The sequence below is a fragment of the Aulostomus chinensis genome, chromosome 13, assembly GCF_037954235.1.
Source record: "Aulostomus chinensis isolate RoL2024-O1b breed Wild chromosome 13, RoL_Achi_v1.0, whole genome shotgun sequence".
Classification (NCBI taxonomy): Eukaryota; Metazoa; Chordata; class Actinopteri; order Syngnathiformes; family Aulostomidae; genus Aulostomus; species Aulostomus chinensis.
Window position 1 is genome coordinate 15747705 of NC_141332.1, and position 27968 is coordinate 15775672.

Here is a 27968-nt window from a genome sequence, read left to right on the forward strand (position 1 = left end):
AGGAGGAGGAGGAGGTGAAGCAGGAGAAGCGGAGGGGAACCAAACAGATCAAGAGGGAAATAACAGAGTCACTGTTCTCCACATACACACACACACACACACAAACACACACACACACACACACACACACACACACACACTGATTTAATCCATAATTCAATCAGTGTGTGCACATGTGTGTGCTTAGAAGTTCTGTTGCATTATGATAATTTGAGAGTTTATGAAAAGAGGAAGGACTGACATAGAGAAACATTGTATCACTGTTACTGCTTTCCAGGGTCAAAATCAGGGTCGAACTAAAAAGTGCAAAAAATAAGGGAATTGATTCACAAGACACAATGCAGAAATAAAAAAAAAAAAAAGCTAGAGAAACAAACAGTGAGTGAGTGGGAAAAGATGAAGACAGACAAAGCAAAACAAAGGGCAAGAGAGGCAACATGAGTCAGAGGATGAATGGTGACACAGCAGCTATGGGTAGCCCATAAAAGGGAAACTATGCTGTAGGAACATAAATACACGGAGGGGAAATGCTGCTGTATATTATGAACAGCAGTGCCGGTGGTGTTATAAACATAACTTCCTCTCTGTGTCTCACTCATTGGCTTTTCTCTGACTCACATGAGGCTCCTACAGAAAGTGAATAGGTCTGTGTTTGTTACCCAGAGAACAGCTGCCATATGACAACACACATTCATCATCTCCACTGCTGGATATAGTAAGATAAGATTTAGAATATGAAAATGAATGAAACTTAGAGGAGGACGGCATTAGATAGCCAAATTCGGTTCAAATGACGATGATATCAAGGATGATGAAGATGACAAACACTGTGATTGATGGTGCAGAAGGAGATGATAATGATATATAATAAAATGCATTATTACGTCTTTGCAGGTGCAAGTCACACCTGCATTAAGTCAGGTCTCAAGTTTTTAACCTTCAATTTCTGTTGCGGAATGTAATTAAAAAAAAAAAATTGTACTTAAATGCTGTACTGAAGAACAGTGAGTGAATATTTTCATTTTAGGGGGATGCTTTCCTCCAGAAATTTAAAAATAAATGTACTTTTTACTCCACTACATTTATCCAAAACAATCAGATAATAGTTACTTTGAATAAAAACATTTTTAATTGAAAAGCATGCCAAAACCTAATTAACATTTCCTTTCTTTTCCATTTGAAGCCTGCCAACTTCAAGGGAACACAAAAAGAACTGCAGTACTGGAACACACAGCACTTCAATATGGTTCCAAACTGGTGAATAGAGACCCCAAATTAATTTGGTTGCACAGAAATTTTTTACGTGGTAATGTCCACAGAGAATATCTGATCTCGCGCTTTTATTTTGAAGGACTTGTATTTCCCATGATACAGCACACATCCAGTAGTAGTGTAACATTGTTGCTTCGACCACATTCATTAGAGAATGGTGACTTTTCATTAAGGAGCCAGCAAGTCAAAAGTCGAGTCATACCATTTCACATATTTAAGTCAAATTTCTTTGTATTGGGTTCTTTTTGTCTTCTTAATAAAATGTAAATTGCTTCAAAGCCAAGTCCAACATGGTTTAAATGTCAGCTTTACAGCTAATGTTCACCCCGCCAATGAATGAATAAAACATGGTCGTACCTTTGTTGTCTTCATGTCACTGCTTTTAGAGCTGAAGACCCTGGATACCACTCTACTCTTCTTACAAAAACATTGTCCTTGAATAGAATTTCTTACTATTGACGGATGCTATCAATGTTAGAGGCTCAAGTCTCAAGTCCTTGAGTTTGGCCCCCTCCCTGCTCTCTGATTTATACACTGATGGTTTTCAGATTTGACCCTACTCTTCATATGTGTCAAGTGAGTTTGTTTTTTTTTATACAACAGAAAACTTGGTGAAAGTAGAAAATACAGATATTGTATGTTATATAAATTATTTAAAAACGTAGAAAGTAGGGAATTTTTCTCTCGGTTGGATATCATTGGTCTATTTGTAATTTTTTACCAAAAATAGTGTACATTGCAAGGTTTCTGTTATTGATGCTGCACAGTATAAGTTTCCCTGCTGGTGATGTCAATAATAAACAGGTAGTTTTACTGATACTTCAGATAGCGCCCATATAATATTTCTTGACATGTTTAGGAAAATCCCAGAGTAAAATTTCAAGAATGAATGTATGACTAAATAAATGAATAGATGATGTACTTGATGATCCTGATCCACTCCAATATTAATGGATTCTTCATGGACTCATTGGTCCATACAAGATTCTCAGGTAGTTTTTTTCTGTAATTCTGCTAAGAGTCAGGCAATTGACACTACAGACACACAGTAATCTCCTTGTCACTAAGAATGAACGTTCATGTCTTGAATCTACAAAGAATCCTAGAAGGGGACAAGAAAAATGACCAAAGGTTAAGCAGGAGCTGGCCTAGATGGGATAATTTACAAAGAGATTCAAATAAATCAATGAGATCCCCTGCACACATATTGCACACACACACACACACACACACACACACACACACACACACACACACACACACACACACACACATATATGCATGTATGTATATATATATATATATATCTTCATGTACACAAGATGCCTTGTTTTACAATGAGATTTTCACCGAATGTAGAGAAAATTTACAGTTTCAACAGTGATTGTGAAAACATCTAGTGTCAAGCTCTGCACATGCAGCATTCTGCACCACTCAAACATTCAGCCTTAGGAACAAGAACTTATTATACTAGACTGGGCCTTCAACTGTGGCTTAGGTTGGGTTTAGCAGTAGTTTAAGCTTTATTTAGGCTTCACACCAGGGAGACTTAAGTTTCCCAATTATTAAACTCTTTGAACCAGTAGAACCTCAGATACAGAGAGGACAAATTATAGTATATTGCGATGGGCGTGCCGATGTATTAGTATTTCAAGCAGCCCCACGAGAAAGATAAGCACCCAACATATTCATCCTCAGGTTCATGCACTCCAAGTGCCCTCACTGCATACACTCTTATTCCTCCACTCACATGCCCTCAGGGTCAGTTGAACCACCTGGAGTTCTTGCCAGGGAGTTGTCATATCAATCCCTCTATCCATCTTTAATGTGTGCTCTCAAGCTTTGAAGAATTCTAAACGCTTGCTGGGTCTTTGCCCTTGATAGGCCCTCGATAACCCCTTTCCTCCACGTCTTCATCAGTGTTGTGACTTCTCCAGAAATGAGATATTGGCATTTCACCAATGGTGGAGACACAGCAGCCAGTATTTGTGATTATTGTGATGTCTATCACTTTGTAAAAGTGAAAAATGATTTGAGCAAAGTTAGATTAGAGTCTTTTGAGTGTAATAAAGCTTATATCTAGTGACTAATGGCCATGATTGCTAGGTTGTGACAGTTTTATGATCTACAATAGTCTCTCAGTTTGTTTAAGAGGTTTGTCCTGATGAGGTCCTCTCCAGGGGGTTTTCGTGAAATGAGATACTGTGATGAAGGCATTAGATGGCTTAAGGGGGGTTTGATGCGCTGGATAAGGGTTTCGTATGTGTGTGTGAAAATGATGAATGACACACTCAAATGCACACACTCATCTGCAGGTGCTTTAGTGCCAAAGACAAAAAACTGTGTTCAATTTTGCTAACGCCTGCTTGTGTAAGTATGCCTGTGTTTGTGTATGTGCAAGTTCGTTGTTTAAATGTTCATGAGAGACAATGTGTCTGAAGTGTGAGCTCGCATATGTGGGGATTCACGCCTCAGTGAGTGTGTAATGCATGTAGATTTCTGACAGAGTGTATTTGAGCCCTCCCACATGTGTGTTTTCAAGCTTCTACTAATATAAGAAGAAGGGTACACATGGGTAAGCTTCTGTATAGAATATTTTTATAGGGGTTTTGTGTGTGTGTGTGTGTGTGTGTGTGTGTGTGTGTGTGTGTGTGTGTGTGTATGTGCGCGTGTGCATATGCTGGTAAGTTTTTCTCCTGAAGGGGCTTCCAGGCAGTTGGGAAGCGACATGTTTTAGAGGGAGTCTAATCTCTCATCCAAATCCCTGGAATCCTTGTCTTTAGAGGCAGGAGGTCACATTGCTCACTCCTCTGCCAGGAGAGATAGAAACGGAGGAGGAGGCAAGATGGATGGAAAGAGTGTGTGTGAGAGAGAGAGAGAGAGAGAGAGAGAGAAGATGAAAAGGAGGAGAAGGAAGAGAGGAGAATGAGGGCTAGAAATGCTTCTTTGCCTTAGGCCTCTGGGACAAATTACACCAGAGAGCGGTAGTCAGTTGTACTGTGAGGAAGACACACACACACACACACACACACACACACACACACACACACACACACACACATCTTCATAGTCTTCTATGCAATCACACAGGCCAGTGTTTCTCTGTGGTCACACACAACCGAGCAGATACTTCCATAAAATATTATCATGTGATTAACAACCAAACACAGAGGCAGAGTGTGTTACTGAGTAATGCCCTCAAGGCTTAAACTCGTATCAAAAGTCTGACAGAGAGCACTGAAGGAAATCAGATAATAGAATTTCCCGTGAACTTCCATAAGCACATCTCCCTTGGACTGACTTTGTTGCTATGGCGATTGTCCAACCAGGGCTGGTGTTTAAGGGTACGCGCCATTCAGCGTTTTGAATTAAATCTTTCACTATTTTCATGCCTTTGCACTAGTGACAGCTGTGGGCCTGCGGCATCATGTTTTCTGGGCTGACCGTCTGCATGTCCCATTCTTGTTCAATTTGGCTCAAACTTCTAGGGGGAATTTAGCAGGATGAACTGAAGAATTTTGGTGGTCAAAGGGCGAGGTCATTGTGACAGGCTTACAGGATGGAGACTTAAAACCGTAAGGCTTCCTTGCTTTATAGAAGAATGACCGGAAGGAAATTGTGGTGAAAAGTGAAGGGAACACAGAGAAAATGTGGTATATATTACGAATTGGACTCAACAACATGAAGAAAAAATGAAAAATACATTTCTGGACTTAGGTATTTAGGATAGGTATTTGAGGCTGCAAAATTATCTACTTACAGATTCCATTGTTATTCTTTAATCAGGTTTGTGCTGGTTGTCAGCAGGACATTGGCCGACAGTGTGGTGCCAAGCTTGAGAAATCTTCTGAAATGAGACTTAGTGCAAAACTTCAATTTAAACAAGCAAAAAAACAAAACAAAAACAAAAAACCTAGGGGTAAACAAGAAACGAAGGAAACAAGGAGACAAATGGTTTGCACAGTTTGAAGCTTTGCATCGCATGAACCATGGCCCACAATTCCACAAGAAAACAGTTACACGTAGTTATGCATTTTGAACTGTGACCGTTTTAGCATTAAAAGGAGTTATAAGTGAAATCAGTTTTAACGGAGGTCCTTTTGCTCTTCAAATGACAATTTCAGCATCAATCACTGTTGTCAGAATCACTTCCAAATCCTACTGTCTACTGTCACACGTAGTATAAAGGATGACCATGTAAGGCAAGTTCTGGTGACAACCTAACAGGGTTGACTGGCCTTTGAGTGTAGGAGACTAGACAGTAAAAGACAGTCTGTTAGAGACAGCCTGAAAGAATGCAGAGATTGCTGAGCGAGGGTGGTGGATTAATGGTATGGAGCCTCTGAGGTCTGATAAACATCTGGACATATGTTTGAACAGAGTGTTCACACTCTCTGATGCAGAGTAGTTGGCAAGTCACACAGGTGCTTGACTCACGCACAGCACGTACTGCTGAAAAAAAAAAAAAACTCAGCCAAAAAAAACCCTCAGCTAATTAAGGTTTGGATTAACAAACAATTCAAAGACAATATTATAGATTACAGTAACCTTTTGATTTCACAGCGCTTAATACTAAAGTATCTCGTAAGCATGTACATTTTCTATGGTTGAGCCATTTCTGTTTCTGCAATATGTTCCAGTAGGTGTTTCAGAGCTGCTCAGGCAGAGGTAGAGACAAACCAGTGCACGTCTGAGGAATAGTTTTTATGTTCATCATGCACTCGCAACTGCAGTTACATGATCTTGCAGCTAAAATTAGAAATATATGTAAAATTAATAACATTTTACAAGACAGACCAAAATGTGTGATGGACTAATATGACATGGCCCAGCTTTTTGTGGTATGAACTGCAAAAATCTGGCAGTGCACTTAAGTGTGATTGGTATTTACAGCTGAGCTACCGAACGCTGAAGTAGTGTAGGTGCGTGTGCATGCTCATACCATTTCCAGTTTGTTGAACAATCTCGCAGCCACATGCTGAGTTTTACTTGACTAAAGGCTGCTAATGGGGATATCCTTTGTGTTTCATCTCTCACATCTCCCTTAATTTAGGCTCCGCATGCTGGCGTAGATGTGCTGCAATGATGAACCGACCAGTTTAGAGCTTCCTGTTTATTTCAAGGACCAAAAAATATGACAATATACAGTATAAGATTTAACTTTATTTCTTACGTGTTAAAAATACAGTATTTCAGGTGAAAGTGTCTCTCTATGGGAATCCCCTGTACTGGATAACATAAGACTTTCTCTTGTTCTTAGCTTGGTTCTGCACCCTGAAAAGAGTCAGCTGCTCTTTCACTGGTTGATACATACAAATAAAAACAAAAACACATTTCTTAAATTAAAACCTAAATATTCAAAGCAGTTTGTCTAAAAATTCAGCCACATGATGATCATACACCCTCTCATCTTTATGGTGCAGGGAGGAATCCTGCTAGTTCAAACCGATGATTTAAATGAAAATATCAAAACCGACTCATTATTTTTTAAACGACAACATAAAAATATAGGCAGTGAACAGTTCTTGTGATGATTATACTGGGGAAAAAAAACAGCAGAGTTGAAGAATGGAGAGATTCCAAAGTAAATTCCTCCAGTTTGAAACCTGACGCAGAAACAAAAGAAACGACCTTCAAACGGAAACTGTTTAGTTGGAGGATTTCTTTCCTTTTCACTTTTGAAAGTTTTTGATCCGGCACCAATCCTTTCAGGTCTTAGAATGTGCATTTTTTCATTATTATTGAATAAAAGTGTCAGTCCATTAATTAAGAAACTACATTTAGTGAATAAAAAGCAGTGCCATTCCATAGCATTCAAACATCTAAAGACAATACCTGAAAATCTCATTCAAACTGGACCAGTCCTGATAGCGCTCAAGAACGCTTTGGCCTTCATCATCACAACCTGGACTCCAAAAGAAAAGAAGTATTTCTAATTTCAGTGTTCAAATTTGCATCATTACTGCTCCTCAAACTTCTCTATCATTTAGTTCAAGCAACATTTTTAGCAGTTTGATATGTTATTTGAATGACATTTAAATAATAAAAACAGTTAGGTAGTGTGGCGGTATGTCATAATATGCAGACATATATCATATAACCCCTTAAGGGAACAAAAAAAGACAATAAAATTACTCAACACGGCTTCTGCAGCACAATCAGTATTTCAAAGTCCAATGATTGCACATCTATTATTACATTTCTCAAAATCACCTACAGTTTCTGTCTTCACAAACATCTGGTAGCCCTAAAGTGAATGTTGCCTTCATGTGTCTCTCAAAACCTAAAAGTTACTTGAGAACAGCATGCAGAATCATTTGTTTCTGCAGATGCAATAAAGAATAGAACATCTGTGCATTTATTGGTTCAACATTATACAAATATGCCCATAACGTAAACTTAAAAAAAAAAGAAAGTAATGCAATTTGAATTACCTTTTTTGATAAATGTGTTTGCTTTGGTAGCATTTTGTATATTCAACCAGATAAAAAAGATGTCGTCTGAGGAAGTTTTCCCATCACTTTTGGGAATTCTACAATCTCATTTTGGACACATTAAGCTGCTCCACTCTGTTTCCACAAACTACACAGTGTTTTAGGATGACATGGTCATGTTTAATTTTGAGGTGAACTATGTTTGATGATTTTATTTTTTTCAAGCTGTGAATTGCTCTCAGTCACAATCACAGGTTGTACATCGTGGATGGAAATGCATTAATTAGGTTGCCTTGGTGTATAAAGGGATGTACAGTCTCTTGTCAGGCATCACTATGTTTGTCAGGACAAAGTGAACACAGAAGCAAAATCAGTCTTTCCGGTGTGAATAAAAATGGCAGTTTCTGTATGATATATTTTTCCATCTATCTCTTTTTCTCCTCCTACCCTTTTTCCATCATCTTTTCTCTGGATTTCTCACTCTCTCTCTCTCTCTCTCTCTCTCTCTCTCTCGCTCTCTCTCTCTCTCTCTCTCTCTCCTCCAAATTGCTGATGTGCTGATATCTCCTGGCAGAAGATGCGGGGGCCCTTAGCTCCACGCTGCTTTGACTCTTCTGCCCTGTGGTTCCAGCTCGTACCCGTGGTGCTTGAGTTTTTCTCGTCATGCAACTCCCTGTGTTTTTCTTCCCCTTCTTCTCTTCCTTAACTACCTGAAGATGTTGACTTTAATTAGATTTTAACTGTCAACAACAACCACCCCAGCCGAGTTTGCTTCACCTCTGGTCCATTAACCTTTTATTCACAACCGCAAAGATTTTCTCCTCACATACTTTCTTCATTGGTTGTTGAGGATACAAAATGCTTGCTTTTTGGTATTTTCACTCTAAAACTAGTCTGTTCCCATCAAGCTTTTCATACACTTTTTTTTAATCTCTCTCTCCCATAACCATGCTTGCTTTCCGTGCATACAGTCTCTCCTGTACTAACAACAGCTTAAAAAAAACAGTTTTTATCCATTTGTTTGTTGTGCCTCTTTTTGATTTCACCTGCTTTCACGCTACCCTCTCGCTTCATCCCTCCTATCTCCTCTGTCCAGTCAATGCCTCATAGTGTTCTTGCCAAATTTGTCGCTGAGTTGCTGAATAAGCAGAGCCAGCTCTCCAGCAGCCTGGGACTTCTCCTCCAGGAGCTCATAACGAAGGCTGGAAATGTCTTGCTTGATCTCCTTCAGTTCACCTGTAAGTGAGTCGGACATGAACACAAACACATGAGACAAAATACAACAACAACCAGAACATGTGAGAGGATGAACGGAAGGCTCAGTGACAAGGTCATGAAAGTACTTTGCCCTGAACATGAGAGTGCAATAAACCTTTACATCTTCACAGTAACAAACACACACACACACACACACACACACACACACACACACACACACACACACCTAGCTCCAGACATACCGTACATTCACGCACACATAAGAAAATAATCACTTAAACACAGTGAACCATAATGAAAGGGACATTTTACCTTCATTGACTTCATCGCTCTCTCGGTCCACTTGAGCCTTGAGCACGTAGCGTTTAATCAGGCGCTTCATGATTTTCTAGCAGGATCACAGGAGGAAAATGAAAGAGGTGGTGATAAACTACATAAGAATGCATTCTGTAGTTAGCCTGTAAATAAGGATCTGATTAAAATTTTGTCATACACTCTCCAACTCAGGCGTTCAAGAAGAGCACTCTGTCTGTGAGAAGTATTGAGTATTGATCCTCAGCCTATAGGGATGTCCTGCAGTTTCTTGCAAGGCTCAAGCAGTCAGTCCATGTGAGGAGGCACTCTAAGTATGGGTCGATACCTGTCACCATACTAACAAATGTGACAGTGCTTGCCATTAGCACACTCTTGCCTGTGTGCGCGTGTGGGTGTTTGCTGTTGGTTTTCACAAACTGTAAAGTGGAGTCAAACAGTGAAGGAACTTTCAGAGATTTCTCTCAGGGCAAAGTTGAAGGGCAGACTAAGGAGGAGCACATATTTTCCCTCGAGTGCTCAATTGTCGAGTGTCTTTCCGTCTTACTCAAAGAGCTCATTAGAGGCATTTTCACCCTTATTCCTTTGCTCTCATTCTTTCTCGCCACTCCACATCTCCATTTTCTCTTTTATCTTCTTACAATCATCACTCCTTATTTCACCTCAATATTCATCATTCTGTGCTTCCTTTCCTTATCTCAATTTATCTTCCACTGCACTTCTATCACTCCCCTTTTTTTTTTTAATTCCTAATATATTATACTTCTCCATCTCATGTGTGTTTTGCCTTGACACACACAGTCTTTTGACTTCGGCCCCTCTGCTTCTGTCTTACCTGGTATCTGGTGGGGTGTTTTCGAATTTTTCTGGTGACAAACTCTTCTCCCGGTCGAGGGTAAGACCTGAAGTGTTCATCCTGTTGCAACAGTAAGATACAGATAAAAGTGTAGTGTTAGCATAGCATTTCAGGGTTGGACGATCATCCAAAATGGAAGTATTTGAAAGAGGCATTAGAGCAGTTGACACGCCGCAAGAACAAAACATCAATTAAGGGTTTGTTAGGGTTTGTATTGAGCACTCAGACATTTTGAGGTACTTCGTCCACAACATTCCTTAACCTACATCAAGGTTTCTGAAGCAACAACTAGATGCCTTCTATGTCCAAGACCTGCTTTTGTGACTTGAATGATATTTCAGCACTGCTGTGTCAAAAGACATTTCACCTCAAGTGTGGACACCTGCAACGAGCCGTTAACTTACACTTAATGGAGAGAGCTTCGCATGGCAGAATAATAGAAGAATCTAGTCATAAAAAAAAATAATCAAACAAAAATGTTTTGAAGAACAACTTATAAAACTTAAATGAGAGTAATTTATTACGTTTTGGTATTAAACAGAAGTACAATTTTAGAAGTTGTATAGTATTCATAAATGTATAATATATGTATAATACCTACCTACCTACCGACAGCATCATTATTTTTCTATTTACACAGTCAAGTAAGATTAATAAGTATGAGATTATATCATTTGTTGTTTAGCATTTGTTCTCTCATTGATTTCATGATCAGATTCCAGAATTCAGCCTTTTTATTTATCTATTCATCATGATCTCCACATCCAGACAGCAACTACTGTTAAAACTTAAAGTTAATGTGGGGAACACATTTCCTATGCAGAGTTTTTTCAAGGGTGGCATGGAGGTGCAGTGGTTAGCACTGTAGCCTCACAGCAAGAAGCAAGAAGGTTCCAGGTTCGAGCTCCGGCTCCAGCACAGGATCTTTCTGTGTGGAGTCTGCATGTTCTCCCTGTTCCTGTGTGGGTTCTCTCTGGTACTCCAGCTTCCTCCCACAGTCCAAAGACATCAAGAGAGGACGAGGCTGACTGATACTCTAAATTGACCGTAGGTATGAATGTGAGTGTGAATGGTTGTCTGTCTGTATTTGTTGGCCCTGTGATGGACTGGTGACCTGTCCAGGGTGAACCTGCCTCTTGTCTGAAGGCTGCTGTGATAGGCTCCAACCGCCCGCCCCCCCCCCCCCCCCCCCGCGCGCGCGTGCGCGATCCTTAACAGGAAGAGCAGTAGAAAATGGATGGAGTTTTTTCCAAATCCCACAGCTCATTGCTGTGACCTCTGTGATCTAGTCTCTCAATACTTGGCTTTATTCCATTAAAACAAAATTTACTTACTTTGCTTTTTACCAATGGGAGGGAGCCCACAATTTAGAAATTAATTGATCCACATACAGTTGTGGATAACCTCTTTTAATATATAAAAGATATAGTGATTAAATTGCATGGTTGCTATGTGCAAGTAAAAGCACAAACATGTTTATTTAGGACTTTTATAACAAATTGACATAACTTTGTCAAGAGTAAATGTATCCAGAGGCTTCCTAAGGTGCTTGAGAATTATATGTAATCAAGTCATCACCAGCTTATGACTCAGTGTCTTAGAAAATGCTGATCCAAATCTGAATAATTAGCTTTAATTTAGGATGAATCACCAAAAGCGTGTGAAGAAAATAATGCAAGCTTATGTATCAATCACTTGCTGCACCTGCTTAGCTCACAGTTAAACTGTCAGTGCTGCAGAAAACCCAGGAACTCACAGAGGCAACAGGGTGTAACGCATCTTGTCCACATCCAAAACCTGCCCAGGCATATGAGAAGAAGCAGGCAGATCCAATGGCCTGACTAATGGCTGAGCTTGGGCGCTGAGGTGAAACATTTGAGCAGAGGAATCAGAGAGAGGAGATACAGGTGGACAAGGCCACTGCAAAGATTGACTCTGTGGTAAATTCCCTGTGGTATTTTTTTCTCCATGCAAGACTTTATTTTCATTACACTGAGTCTATTCAGGTGGACAATCCTTGAGATTAGGAAATGAACCAAACTAAAATTGCATCCCATGCTTGCAGCAGGAATATACGTATATTCCAAGGGTCCTTACCACAAGGCCATCGAAGCTATTATATATACTGTAGATGCTGTAATTGTACAGTATATAGTTGAACCAGACCTATTACCTGGTGGAATGATTGCATTTGTCCTTTCCCCTAACTTCCCATTTTTCATAACTGTTCATAAAGCTCCATTGATAACATGACCTAATTAGGCTCATAAAAAAGCTATAAATGAAAAATATCTGGATGGGGAATGAAGAACTGACTGATAAGTAGTTATATGTCAGTCACTGCAGAAAACTTTTCAAAACAAAGAAAGGAAGAATGCACAGAAAGAGTGAATATGAGACTATCACTGCCAGCTCTTGCAATTTTGTGCATATACTGTCACTTCATAATTGTTTTCCTGTTGTCTGCGAGTGATGGAATGAGTCAGCGTTAAGAAAAGCCTGTCTGTAATTGCTGGCTCCAGATGCCGTCTCTAGCAAATGTAGTAAACGCGGATTCAAAGCACTTAAGTGAGATCATAAAAGAGAGAGAAAGAGCAACACTAATGTAAAAAAAAAAGAAAAAGACAGCCTGCAAATTACTTGTGACGTGGGTACATAATGTTTTTCTTTCCTTCAATTGTTTGTGATTAAATTAGATGAGAGAAAGTTCCAGATACCTTGGTCTGAGAGTTGAGCATGCCCATCTCCAGCTCGTTGTTATGGCGATGGCCGTTGGCTTTGCAGAGATGTATCAGGCAGGATTTGATGCGAAGGACCAGGTAGTAAAACGACTTTGGGCTGGGAACCAGGTTGAAGGGGGCAGGCAATGTACGACCCTCATCAAAGTAGGAAAGCCACAATTTAGCTCGAGCAAACTTCCACTCCACGTCTGCATCCTCCTACACAGACAAACATACAGTATGTACATTTGACAAAAGAGTCGCGGTTATTAGCTAAAAGAGAAATCACAGTTTCTCTATTCAAGACAGTAAAGGCAAAGTGGCGCTAAAAGCTACTGCTTAGAACATCACGCTAATCGTAACAAAGCTACATGCTGCTTTTAAGTAGATATAATATGCACCATCATAGTTTAGTTTGTTTGCATGCTAACACAGCAAGTAGTCACACTGAAGAAAACCAACTACAGAAACCAAAAATATTTGAAAAGATAAATAAAACTGACCTATGGAGGGACATTAGGCAAAAATTTAAGGACAGCAATGTTTGTATCAAATTCCCCATTCAATCACTGTCGAAGCATTATATTCATCTGCACAGTTTGCATCTCAGTCGCACGAAAATACCCCCCCGCCCCCAGCAGATGCTTGACTTGTTTTACAGGAGTAACAAATTTAACCTACTCAAATGGAAATGTGAACAATCATACAGGAAACTACCAATCAATTAAAAGTACTACATAACAACTTGACAGATGTGGTCATTAACATGACTAGAGAAATTACACTTGATTGTAATGAAGTAAGTTGTCTTAGGACAATCACTTTGTACTAAGCCTCACAGAACTGTGCTGTCATAATCAAGGGAAGTGAACAAAAGTCTGGTTTCGTTTTGCTGCGTGACAATAAACAACTCTACTTCTGTTGCTGTCTGATTCTCAAGCTTCTTTTCTCAGTCACAAGTGATTAAACATGCTGTAAATACCGCTGATATTGTTTTAAGTGCAATTATTTTCATGCTGTGATTTTAGTTTGCTGCCGCTGCATTGATTTCTTGCCTATTGTGGATTTCACTTGCTGTTGTTCTCTCTTCGGTTCAAAGAAAGGAATCCTTATTGACAGCATTATATTCCTGCATTGACGAACAACCCTCTTCATTCATTTTTACCTCTATTTCCTGGTAGGAGCTGTTGATCATAGCGATGAGCATGTTGAGGAGGACAACCACCATTGTGACGTTGTAGACCCCGTACAGCACGTAGCCTATGTTCTCTATGAATTTATGGTCATACTTCAGCACCACTGAGATCACTTCAGACAGCCCGAAGATGGACCAGAATAGAGTCTTAAAACTCTCCTCCACTCTGTAGCAAGACAGGAAAGAGAACATCAAAATACATGAAGGTTAACTGCTTACAATACATGCAAAGTTCATCTTCCTACGATGAATTGTCCAATATGAGCTTGGTTCCTTTATACACACACACAAATACACAAAACAACACACACATATATGTATGTGTATAATGCACATATTTACGGTATTCCACGTAGGGAAAACATGCTTGACATCTACCAAGCCTAAAAAAGCACAATAATCCATTTCTAGAGAGCAGTCTTTTGTCAATGTGTAATTTTTCATATACTTTCCATCATCAAGAATGCATTGTGCTTAAACTGACTTTGCTCAGATTAATTGAAATGACTGTGGTGCAAAAGTGCACCATTTTCAAGCTACATTTGCCTTCCCTCCATACCTCTGATGTGATTTCATTTAAATAAATGAAATACAATCATTTTATTGTAATAATTTCATGTGACAATACATATCTGTTATCTGTATCTGTTCCATATTCTCACAATTCTTTTGAACATTGGTTTCTTTTATAACTTAGACTGTTTAATTATTATTTTTTTTAAATTTATCTTCAACATTCAGGTAAGTGTGTCATTATACATCCTACGAGTGAAAGGCATGGGCTTGAGATGACTTGGGGGTGGGGTGGTGGTAAGGAGGGAGACGCTGCCTGATTGGATTGCTGGAGGGTGCTGGAGGTGGTATAGGAGACTGGTGGGAGAGAAGATCTGTAGACTACTGCTAAGGAGCTGTGGGCATCTTCCAAACAAACTTCTTTCAAAGAAACACTTTTGGATTGGCATGCAGAGAGTCAGGTGGAGGCATAGGGAGACAAACAAACTCTCACATTCATAAAAAGATAAAGACACAAACGTTCTCTGTCTCTTCTCTTGTATGCATGTAAACACATCCCACCTTGAAGCTTTCAGGAAGAAAGCAACACTTTAACCTTCCATCCGAGTGCTCTCTCCCTCTCAGCTGCAGAGCATGTAAATTATACTCTGTCTTTGTCAAAGACTTTACCTTCAAAAACACGCCATTGAGGAAAATATTTAACAGTCATTGCATACAGAGTGAGTCCCACTACCAGGAAGAAACAGGCCAGTCAGTCATTGATTGAAACCACAAAAGAATTCAATCTATCTTCATCTTTGCCTGTCTACACTAACACGAGTGTTTTAGAGGAAAGCAGTTGGATCTGTAGGTTCCAACATCCGCATTACAGTTCTGGAATAGGAAATGCATCAGTCCTTCAGGCAGCATGATATGCTGGATACGAAGAAAATCTTCAAACACATCGTCCAGCCCTGATGTTCGCACCATGTAAACAATTGAACGGTACTAATAATTACCGACCTCTAACCTGTGACCTTTCATCTCTCTTAAGGGCTTCAAAAACAAAGCAATAGAGTGCTGAGATGATGTAGTTTTGTTGGTCGATCCAGAAGTTAGATTTTTGTTTCGGAACCTGAAAATGTCCAAACATCCTCCTGCCATAAAGCAAATGAATACTTATAACGGAAGTTTGTGCCAAAGGTAATCAAGTTTCCTCCAGGCTCTGCTGAAATATTGTGTTCCAGGAGAATGGGACAGACATGATGTCAAAGTGACCCTGACCTTTAACCTATAACATCTTTTCAGTTCATGCTTCAGTCCAAGTGGACATCAGATCTGCATATATTCCCTTGATGTTGCTGCTGAGATATTGTGGCAGCGAGAATAGGATGGCTATCGAGACACCCCAAAAAATAACGCCTTTGTGCCTGAGCTCTGCTGCCAGGAGGCTTGACAAAGAACTAAATGATGAGTTAAAAACTGCACTAACATTATTTAACAGCTCTCACAAAGGCTCCATGGTTACAAGGAGATTTATCAAAATCAGGGACAACAGGCAACCTCAGAAAGTTCACTTTTTTTTTCAGGAGGCGGGCAATTGTATCCAGGAACACCTTGACAATCACGTGGGTTTTGAGTGGGTCTCGTCTTTGTGTTGCTGTGATAAATGTCCCAAACATCTGAGGGGCCATAATTGTTGTCAACAACACCATCGCTTCCCTCACCACTCACATCACACACATGTTCAACAACCTATCATGGAAAGGAAGCCCGGGAAATGAATTGTGGTGGACTTGCCTTGACAGCCTGTTATTTTGAGCTCTTTAAACAACAATGTGTCACTTATCTTGTGCCTTCATGGCTTTGAATTAGGAAACAAATGAAGAAAAGTAGGAAATTATCTACTCTACTCTTTATCCCAATTATCTTCATAATCAAATGATTGTCATTTTCCTGCTTTCTATACCAAATGTGTGAAAACACTTTCAAATTTTCATGTTCCCACCTAAACAAAGCAGCCATGTAGATAATGATGGGCTTTGTTCCAGACGATGTGAATGAGCAACACATGCCATTGTGAGACTATACACTCTCCACATACTGTAGCAGCCTATTTATACACTGCTCGTCTCTGCTGATCGTTAGTTTTTATTCAAAGCACAAGTGAACACCTCCTACTTCCACGACCAAGCACAAAAAAAAAATACGGGCAAGCATGCATCACACCTTCTTCTATCTATATGGATAGAAGCATACATGAGAGTTCGGGGTCTCTTTGAACAATGATGTACGGCCGGGCAGTGCTGCTGGGTATCATTGTTTGTTTTGCCTTCCATGGTTAAATGTCACTCAGGAGAACACACCAACAAAAAAATAAGAGCAAGAAATCTCTCATTGACTGTCTGTATGTGGCTTCTCAATCTCAACAACAACCCTACAGAACAACCAGCCCAAATAATCCCTGGTGGATTTAGGTTTCAATTTAGAATGACATATTTTAATACAGTGGAACAATTGCAGTGTGCCATTGCCTGAACGGCGAGCTTCTATAGCAGTAAGATGCTATCCCTCTGACCGTCTGGATGTATGTGGTGGCCAAAGCAGTCAGAGGTCAAAGATGACAAAATGTAACACAAAATGTGGGGACTGCATTAACTGAGATGACAATGCAGGTGACTGAGATCAAAGTCAGAGATCAAAGTAAGGGACTGTCAGGGAGATTTAGGATCACTATGATTTTTTTAGTGACATTACACAAACCATGACCCTAAAACAACAGATACTGAACCAATAAAAAAAAATCAAAAAATCTATCCTTGAAGATTATACCTCAGTGATTATTTTAATATATCTTTTGTTAAATCAAGTAATGTACCAGAATAATGCCGCACCCTGTAATTGAGATGGATGAGATGCTCAGTGATTGAGATAATAGAAGTTTTTCCACAATCTTAGTGTGAGATTATTTAATTTCCACCTCTGAGCGTAGTGTGCGTCTGTATGTGTGTGTGTTTGTGTGTGTGTGTGTGTCTCTCTATCATAACAGCATTGTACAACTGTTCGTGAATCAGCAGGGGCAGTGGGCATCTGGAGACAGAGATGGACAATATGTTATTATCTCTCATTACGAGCAGCAGAGGTCACATGCACACACATAGCACACACACACACACACACACACACACATACACACACACAACCCGACACTTGCAGTAAAGAACTGATGCCATTACTCCCTCTCATTCGATGCATAAAGCCTAGTATGCACATGTAGGAGAACGGTGAGTCACCAAGGCTATGTGTGAGCAGAACAAACTCAATCCCAAATCAACCCCTTCCCCCTGAGACATGCTTTCAGTTTTCTTTTGCTCTCTGATTCATATTTGACGGTTTTATTTCCTTTTTCTCTCACTATCATCTCCATTTCCTCATTATCATTGCTTCTGCTCTTATATCTCTCTCCCAATCATCCCCTCCCCCTCCATCCCCTGCATTACCCGCAGCTTTCAGCTATTTCTCTCCCTTCATCTGTTCTTTTGATTTATAACTTTGTCTCAAAGATTTTTCCTCCTTATTTAATCTGAAGCAATTTTCCTTCAAAGGTCAGATGTTAATGTAAATGTAGACTTGAACATCTCTTAGCCTTTCAGTCATTAGTGAGGTGTTAAATTTCTTTGTCCATCACCTGTTTTTCCTCTCTTCATTCCTTTCCTCTCCCCTCCCCTCCCCTCGTCACTTCTCCTCTCCCCTCCGCTCTGCTCCTCCCCGCTCCTCTCAGACATGTAGTCAAATATAGAGGAAACATCTTTAAACATTAAATTGAGTTTACCATTCTATCTCTCTCAGCAAAGTTGTTGTGGCAACAGCAGGAGCGAGGCCTTGCCGACCTCAGTTTTAATGATTTAATGAACGCTGCTTCGGTGAGATGTCTCTCTATGTGTACACGAGTGCGTGCGTGCGTGCGTGTGTGTGATGGTGTGATGCTGGGGTAGAAAATAAGGCAGAAAAAGATCAACGCAAAGGGAGACTATTTTATTGTGTGTCTGCAGGCGAATTCTGAGATAAATCTTATTAAATGGGAATACAACACCATAACATGAGCAATTAAGAGTGTTTTGAAAGGGAATCAGACACAACATCAACTTTTTAATCCGTCTGGTCTCTCGCTGTGTCTGGTTTCTGTCTCTCTGTCAGCATGTGTTGTTTTTCATTTTTTTCACGACTCAAAGTAAAGACCAATGCATGACGCATGTTGACAACTATTATGTGTGAGAAAGAGAAAAAGAGAGAAAGATTTAACTTCGTGTATTTTCATTTATGGCAACATTGCCACAACCATGCAAGGGTCGATCTACGTACCCTTGACTTTCCTAAGTCCACGTCAGTTAAAAGATAATTAAGTTATGTGCTATCTCAATATGGATTACATCTTACGCAGAACGACACTTTTGACATCATTTGGCATGATACTGATTACTGGAATGAACTCAAAAGCTGCATATTTTCTCATATTCTTTGCTCTGTTGTCATCATTTTCTCAGCCATGGAGGTCCCATTTTCAATTGTCTTATCGTTTTTCAATGACGAGGATTTCACAATAACTATTTGGCTGGTTTTTAACAAACTTAGTGAAGGGGGAACTAAGTCAAAACTTGGTATTAGTTGCGCTACTAGTGTAGTCACCACCAGATGGTAACATAATGTATTTTCTGGCTCAAAGTTAGTGATGGGTAACTGGGGGGATTGTGTCCATTTTGATCATTCACAGAGGGACATGAAACAGTTGAAACAGAACTCCACAGGCTCACATCTTTCCAAACTTTATGCATTTGCGCACAAGCTGAATTTAAGTCACAGCGCCACCGAGGGGTTACAGGTAATAAGCTCGATGAAAAAAAAACTTCATTTATTTACAGCAAAATTACACTGTGTTGTCTTCCTATAATGTTCAACAACAAAGTATGTATTCTCTAGCGTCACCCAGTGACACAGGAGATGATATTTGCACCACAGTTCACACTTTGGTCGGCATCCAAATATTGTCTGGTTTTACCGGCATCTTCTTCAACAGAACAGCTACTCAATCCGACAAGTGTGGGGGTGTAAAGGGTGGCTCATCCCTGCATTGCAGCATTAATTAGGGTCCGAGCACAAAAAGTCCCAGGAGACAAAAGTTAGCCATGGTGGCGGTTTAAAATCTCTGAGTGCTTCATAGTTGTGAATGTGCCTCCTGTCCTCATTTTGACGTTCAGATTTTCTTGACTGGTAAAGGCTGAACAGAACACCTCTACCGTACCTTCACAGCTGATAACTTCTCTCTTCTCCCAAAATTCTTTCAAACTTCCTTTGTTTGCATCTTCAGCCCTTCACTTTCTACCAGTCTTCAATTTCATATTCTGGCCATCTTCAACTCTGAGTTTCTCTCTAATATGTGTCATCCACTCCACTCCAACCTCTCTCCTTTGTCCTTCCCTCTACTTCAACTTTGACCTTGGTGTACATCTGATATTCAAAGCCGTCATGTTGTCTTGTTGTCTAGTTAATTTAGTTATATGGTGGCATTAAAAGACTTGTTGCCAAATGCCTTTTTCCCACCTTTTCAAATGGTTGATGGTAAAATATGCGTTAACTAAATCTGGGCTAAGACTGTGTGTCCATGTTTCTCAGTGATGCTCGGTCTGTTTGACCTTCTCTCTCTCTCTCTTTCCCCCTCCTTTGTTTTTGCATCCTGGCTGCTCTCCCACATTTTGACTGAACAAACAGCTGAGCCAGAAACACCCTCTCTGCATCTGCATCCCTCCCCATGGTCCTCTTTTCATCCTTCATTCCCTCCATCCGCCTCTGCCCTCCTTCTTCCTCTTCCTCTTCCTAAAGGATTTCATCTTCTTGATTTTCTTACACTGTTGCGGTTTGCTCCCGCTATGATTACGCTTCATTTATCTACTTTTATTTTGACTGTTTCACTTCAGTGTTTTCATCATTATTTTGATGTTTGAAGGTCCTTGATAACCTGCTTTGCCACTTCCCTTTGCCCCACCACAAATATGCAAAGCTTCAACCTCTGTTTTGAAATGATTTCCTCTCATATTCCTTTTTTTATTTTTACCTCTTCTGTCCTCTCTCTCTCTCTCTCTATCTCTCTCTTTTTCTTTCTGTGTATGTGTTGTCATGCACGGCTGACTACACAGGGGTCCATGACTTCACCAGCTCTGTCCAAATCAGAATCCTGATAAGCATGTGTGTGTGAATAAAACAAAACCATCCATAAATATTTGTGTGACCACCTAAGCACCTGTTATATTGTGCAAAGACAGACAGAGAGGGTGTGTGCTTGTATAGTATGTGTGTTTGTTTTTTGTGTTTTTGTGTGTATGTGTTTGTGTGTGCATATGTGTGTGTGCGTGTGTCCCTGCTTAAGTGTATTTGCACATGAGGAAACCAACTGTGTCTGCGTGGGCCCTCAACAAAGAGCATGTGGTGTGTAATTTTTTAGTCAGATTTTTCGTGCCTCTGGGATTTGGGTATGAACGGCTTCAACTTTTCAGTCTTCATTAAGCTCTATCCGGCTGTGTGTGTGTGTGTGTGTGTGTGTGTGTGTGTGTGTGTGTGTGTGTGTGTGTGTGAAGTCCAGCCTATATATGTGAAAGACTGATACTATCCATCTCCTTCCTTCCTTCCTCCTTCATATCTCCCCGCTCTATCCCCTTCCAGCCCCTCCTCGAGGATCATTACTACCTCCACCTGGCTCCCTCCTCATCTGTATCACAGCTATCAGACCTGCCTTTTCCTTCTGCCCTCCATCAAATATGTCTTGTCACACACACACACACACACACACACACACACACACACACACACACACACACACACACACACACGAGCAAGCAACAATACACACTTATGCTGCTGTGAAAAGAGAGACAGGGTTGTTCTTAAGAGAATTCATAATTAAGGTACAGAATAGGAAAGACTAAGTCACAGTAAACCTATTACAACTGCTTATTGAATTTAATGGGACAGAATATCTACAAACAGAAACAAACATCACAATAATAGAAGAAGAACTGACAACAATGGCTGAATAGATTTAAAGAAATTACACACAAAACAAAACTGAATGTCTGTATAGCCATATAGTTCAGTCCAGGCCTTTGCTGTGACAGACAGCATCAAGATTTAAAACCACACTGACCCCTGGTGGTGAGAGTGATAACAGCAAACTATTACTATGCAGCCCCCACAGACTGAGAGGGACAGGAACATCAGGGCGACTCATTCATAAGGGCACAGTCAAGTAGATTATTTTCAGAAAGAAATGCAGGTTGAATAGATGAGCAGCCTACTTTTGACATGGCAGGGTTGATGCTCTTTTTTTCAGCATTTATGCTGTTCTCTAAAGGAAGGTGTAGAATGATAAGGACACCTTGAACAGGGCAGTATCCTCCGACTCATGATGGTGGAAATGACTATGTAATGGGTTTTGATGCGGCACTCCCACCTGCAGGGCTCAGGGTCTTTTCTGTTCTTTTCGTCCCATCTTAAATCATCTGTCAAGTTGTGACCATGCTCTCTCTGACTGTCCATTTCAGCTCAACCTGTCGACTCTTTCTACCTGTCTGTCTGCCTTTCTGTCAGGTAATTCCCTTGCATGCCACCGCCAGTCTGTCTGCTCATCTCATCGGCTGGATCTCTGGCTTCATGTGAGCAGCCAAGCAGAACTTACAGCCTCGAAGACCCCCTATCCCCCCATACTGCAGTTCAACAGAGGAGCTTCTCTATATGCACAGCACAGAGGTACACGGCTGGTCAGTGCTGAAAAGTCAAGTCTGCACACTGTAATTCCAATCACACACATCCTTTATCATCTTCTTCTATCTGTTTATGAGGTCAGAAAGTTGGATATCGCCCACTTCACAACTGCCTCACAATTGGCAACCAAAATCATTATGTTTTGCCTCCAGTCTTTGCTCCCCCAGAATTAGGAGTCCTAACCTTGTTGTCGATATTACTTTGTCCACCCTACTGCGTAGAAAGCATCTCATCTACTAAACACCTCACACTTGACATGATGCCCAATAAGAATCATTAATCAGTGACAGTCCGTAATCATGCAGTCAATCACAGCAGATTGATGTGCAGCAAGAAATCTCTAGAGAAGTTGAATAAGAATTCTACGTAGGCCCGTTGTCATAGCTCAGCTGGTGAAAACCATGACGTTCATGTGCACTGCAATGCTGCTGCACACCGTTAGTTAACAAGTTAGTTGCATATAATGTCTTGGAAAAGTTTACCTAAAGTAAGAAAAGTCACTAAATATCATCCAAATCCACTCTTTTGTATACGTTTATATTAGCCAGCTGGTTACAGCCTAGAAAATAAAAACATTTTAGTCTTGATGTAGTACTGTGCTTGAACTTTGGTGAACTTGCTTCTTGGTTTATGTCTGCATGGGCTGCATTTGTTTGGCATGAAAGCAAGCTTTTGTTCCACAAATGTCCTGCTGATGACACTGGCAGTCTATCATTAGTAATTGCAGTGATATTCCAGTCAGATTAATTATTATGGGCCTTAATTCAGCCATAGTTTGACATTTGTTATTTGAAGTAACTGTTTGCTGCTGGACATTCTAATTCAAATTTTAGTAAAAAAAAAAAAAAAGGTATTCTTTTCCATTAACTACATGATCTTCATCATAATCTTTCTGTGGAGTTTAATTCAATTACAACACAATTTTTCACACCTATTTCAATGAGTGTATTCATCATAATGGATAAGAAATTAGATTATTGAATTTACAGTAGGTGTGTAAAGAACCAATTGACAACAATTAATATGAATGGTGCCCCAAATTTCTAATTTCGCTTAAGGCTCCATAATGGTTTGGGACAGCACCCTGGTGTTGGATGTCACATAAGTGACCTCCGCCGAGTGGCAGAAAAATGTAGCAAATATCAGCTGGAACAACATCCATCCATCCATCCATCCATCCATCCATCTTATACCGCTTATCCTGTCGTTTTCGGGGGGTGGGGGGTGGCTGGAGCCTATCCCAGCAGTCTTTGGGCAAGATCCTGGACGGGTCGCCAGTCCATCTCAGGGATTTCAGGACCAACAAATACAGACAGACAACCATTCACACTTACAGCCACACCTACGGTCAATTTAGAGTATCAATTAGTCTAGTTCCCATCTACATGTGTTTGGACTGTGGGAGGAAGCCGGAGTACCAGAGAGAACCCACACAGGAACAGAGAGAACATGCAGACTCCACACAGAAAGATCCTGTGCTGGAGCCAGGACTCAAACCCTAACCTTCTTGCTGTGAGGCGACCAGTGTTGTGCTAGTTAGTGAAAAACAGTAATTAGTTATAGTTACTGCAATTCAAAAGCAACTCAGTTACTAACTCAGTTATTAAAACCAAAAAGTAAAGCATTACTATGAAAAGTAACTATTTAGTTCCAAAAAAAAAATGTTCAGAACTGTCAACATTGTTAGCTCTGTACTACTTGACATGCATTTTCATCACTGAACTGAACTCTGCTAAGCAATATGGTCTACATTTATACAATCACAACCACCAAGATGTTTCAAAGTGATTGACTGATTGATTAACTTTAGCCTGGCTAGCAGTAGCACTCCCTCGTTGAAAAGAACAACTCAGGCGCTGTTGCTTAGGTGCACGGGGTGAGGTGACATCTGTGTCGGTATCTGTGCCGGTCCCTGACCCGCTAGCTTTAGCAACAAGTTTCGTCGCCGCCGCATGCTGCGTGCCTGGATGCTTTAACAGATTACAGTTGCTGTTTGCGGCCGCAGAGAGGGCCTTAGTTCCGAGACACAAGTTGCATTTCACATAAACATTTTTCTCCTTCTGCTCAACAAAGGAGAAGTACTGTGCGTACTTCCTTGTGAAGAAACTTGCCCTAGGTTCCGCCATGACGTCTTGCACGTTCTTACTGTAATACACAAACACGCCCCCACAGCGCAGCTCACGCTCCTCCTGTCCCTTGCACTTCCCCCAAGCCCCCCGACACAGGAAGTAAACACAGTGACTCAGCCGAGATAGTAAAATGACGTAAGATAAACTAATTAACGGATCGTTTAGTAACTATAACTGAGTTATTGAATTTTAAAAATAATGCGTTTGATTATTAGTTACTGCCAAAGTTACTTTTTTGGCAGTAACTAATAACGCAATAACGCCTTAGTCCCAACACTGGAGGCGACAGTAATATGTCAATGAAAGACAATCAAAAGGAAACATTAAAATAAAAGAATTAATAAGTACATGAACTGTAATCAGCTAGTTAGATGAGGTGCAAGACGAGGCTGATCGATACTCTAAACTGACCATAGGTGTGACTGTGAGTGTGAATGGTTGTCTGTCTGTATGTTTTGGTCCTGTGAGAAACCGGTGACCTTTCCAGGGTGAACCCTGCCTCTCACCTGAAGGCTGCTGGGATAGGCTCCAGCCCCCCACCACCCTTAACAAAATAAGAAGTAGAAAATGGATGGAGTAATGGTTAAATGTGACTAACTAGCTGCTAGCTGCTAACATGCTTTAATTATGTCATGTCTGACAGTGACAGAAAAAGTAACATTTGGAAAAAATTTGTCTAAATGTTAGAAGAACATGCAAATTCCACTTAAAAGGGCTCAAACCCAGGACTTTCTTGAAGTCAGGCAACAGCACTAGGCACTCAGCACCCTGCGTGCAAATGGTTTGTGCATGGAGGGGATGATGATCAGGCTTGATTTTTCTGAATTTAGGCTACGCAATGTTTAAATTATACACCTATAAATGTTAGGAAAACCAGTTCCTGGCTACATGTCAATGACCATGGTTCACTGGTCCTTTGGCTGTTGGGTCCAATTTATTTTTGGCAGGTAATTGTTTTTTATTCTCGGTTCCATAATTTACCCTGTTAAAAGCAACATGTTATGCCTCTCAGTCCGACTGAGGGATCATTACCTGGGCTGAAAGTGACGTCAGAATATACACACTATTATTAGTTTGCCCTTTCGCATAAGCAATAACACAAATTAGCTTCCCATCTCAGTCTCTGGCTCTTTGCGTATCAATTTGTTTTTCAAAATTTGATTGTGTTTTGATTTGCAAATTTAGTTTTACTCTAATAATGCTGCATTCCTGTGAGATGCACGTCTGCCCATGCTAACCTGCAGAGGAGTTCCAACCCATTCAAATACCACAGTGCTGCTTTGGGATGTTATTAATGCAGCATAATGGGAGAGTTATCTGTGTGTTTATGCTTTAAAAATTAAGTACCATGTGCCTGTCGTCACATCCCTTTTCAGTTCACCTAAGAAAATGAAATTTAACTTGAATCTCAGAGGTCTCCTGCAAAAGTAAAACCTATCAAATCACACTCCGAGTTTCATTCTTATGAGGAGAAAGATACTGACATCTGGCAGCAGTTTGTCATGGTTGGAGAGCCTGCGATAATAAAACGAACTGTCAGGAATTCTAGTCACAATCTGGATTGATGCTTATGTTCACTGAAAAAGCCAGAAGGTGAATTATGCAAAAGAGAAGCCATCATGCTTACTTTATCTAAATATACAGATGGGGTTTGAAACCTTCTTTTTCCTCTTGTGAATCCCCTGGAAGGTTCTCTTGCCAGCTAAATAAACCACACGAACTACTGCAGTATCAAAGACTTGTTCACCCAAGTTGTGAAGCAGGTTCTTTTTTGCTTGGTTTGATTGAGTAGAAATGATGGATTGTGATCAATTTAATCTGAGGATGTCATCCTTTGACAACATGAGGGATGACGTGTAACATATCGAGACTTCAGGGAGAGTTTGAGATGGATGATGATAAACAGACTTGCTTTATCGTTCTGTCAGCAGGCCAAGATGGATAACTTTCTTACAACTATCAGACAGTGACAGTCACTCAGGGCGAGGCTGATGAGAAAGGACGGCTGGCTAAAATATGGAGGAACTAGATTGAAGCAGTGTGACAGAAGGACTGTAGTTCAGACTGTCGGACCTGCTGGGCTGGTTTATTACTCGTTGAACAGGAAGATAGACTGTTTAACACAACGGCTTGTCAGTTACATATTGATGGACAGAAATTGCATCACTTGTTGCTGGGTTGGATTAAGTTTGAAAAAGAGAAATGGTTGGACGTGAAGTGAAATTTGACTTGTTAATATGAAACGTGCACTCAACCATGAAAGTTCCTTTTTAAAATGCTGACTGTAATTTCAATTTTATGATGACGATTTGTAAGGTTTTCAGTTATCAAAAGCAAAAGAATTGGTCGGTTCTGATGACTGAACCATAACAAAGGCAGTGAAGGTTCACTGCTGAATAAGGAGGGAATACGAGTGATTTTTAAACATCAAGCATTTCAATACCACTTTTTTAATCTGTTATACAGTATATTCAAATATTCACACACACACACACACACACACACTAACATACACACACACACACACACACACACACGCATACACACATTCTGTGTGCTACTGAAGGTCAAGCGTGTGAACAAAATCACACACACACTCAAGCAAAGACATCAGGAGCAGTTAGGTGTGATGTAAACATGCCACAATTATGCTTCATTATTATCAGCTGTGTGGTGGGTGACATCTGGGACATAGAATAATACAGAACTCTGCAGAGGGGAACATGACATCACTTCCTGCCCAGTGGTTTTGAGGCAGCACACAACTGTATACTTCATCAGAGAATCTGTCATACACCATCAAGAGGAAGGGACAGTAATTCTGCATTTATGTCTCAGCTAACGGTTTAAAATGTTTAGCATGCAGCGAATCACCACTGAGCTGTGTTGCTGCTGACAGACACAACCTCATCTCTTCTCCCCCCACAAATACACTGTTGAACAATGGGGCTGATTTGTCACAGGAGCAGAGTGTGAATTCCACCATCCAGGGCATTTATCAGCAGAGATGGTGACTTCCACTGCACAATACATGTCTCTGTTTCACATCATCTCTGGAATTCTTTTCCACATGCTGCTATTGTTTTACTTTCACCACAGCAGTAACCAACCACATACAAAAAAAACAAAAAAAATCCAATGCACACCAAACTAAAATGAAACCAATACAGAAAATGAACATGCTGATGACGCTACCTCGTCATTGACCAATTGATATGGTTGATGAATAAGTCTCACAGGTCCTTGACACTTTGAAAGGCACAGAGGACTGAACACCTCTTAAAAATCATCAAAAAAATGCTGGGAAAAGGCCAAGTTGTCGTCCACAATTCTGTTGAACCTGTGAGTGAAAACTCCTGTTTAAAATTCTCCGATTAAATCAAGCCAAATAGCCTGAGTGCCAATGAACTGCCTGAGGGGAGATGAAAGTTCAATTTCTGCCACTGATAACAATTTTATGAACTTTGTGAACAGACTCACAAAGGACGACATGTCATTTATACTAATATGCATTCCAAATTAGGAACT

General features: G+C 40.3%; 1 protein-coding gene across 1 annotated transcript in view; it reads right to left on the reverse strand.

Annotated features, from left to right (window-relative positions):
• Positions 1 to 6468: 6468 nt before the first annotated feature.
• trpc7b (transient receptor potential cation channel, subfamily C, member 7b) overlaps positions 6469 to 27968 on the reverse strand; it is a 47033-nt gene continuing 25533 nt past the window's right edge. Inside the window, exons 8-12 of the mRNA XM_086221604.1 lie at positions 13978 to 14173; positions 12810 to 13031; positions 10072 to 10152; positions 9237 to 9312; positions 6469 to 8942 (exon numbers count right to left, since the gene is read on the reverse strand). Coding sequence (XP_086077730.1) covers positions 8803 to 8942; positions 9237 to 9312; positions 10072 to 10152; positions 12810 to 13031; positions 13978 to 14173 — 715 coding nt within the window. The 3' untranslated portion in view covers positions 6469 to 8802. The remainder of the gene's footprint in view (positions 8943 to 9236; positions 9313 to 10071; positions 10153 to 12809; positions 13032 to 13977; positions 14174 to 27968) is intronic.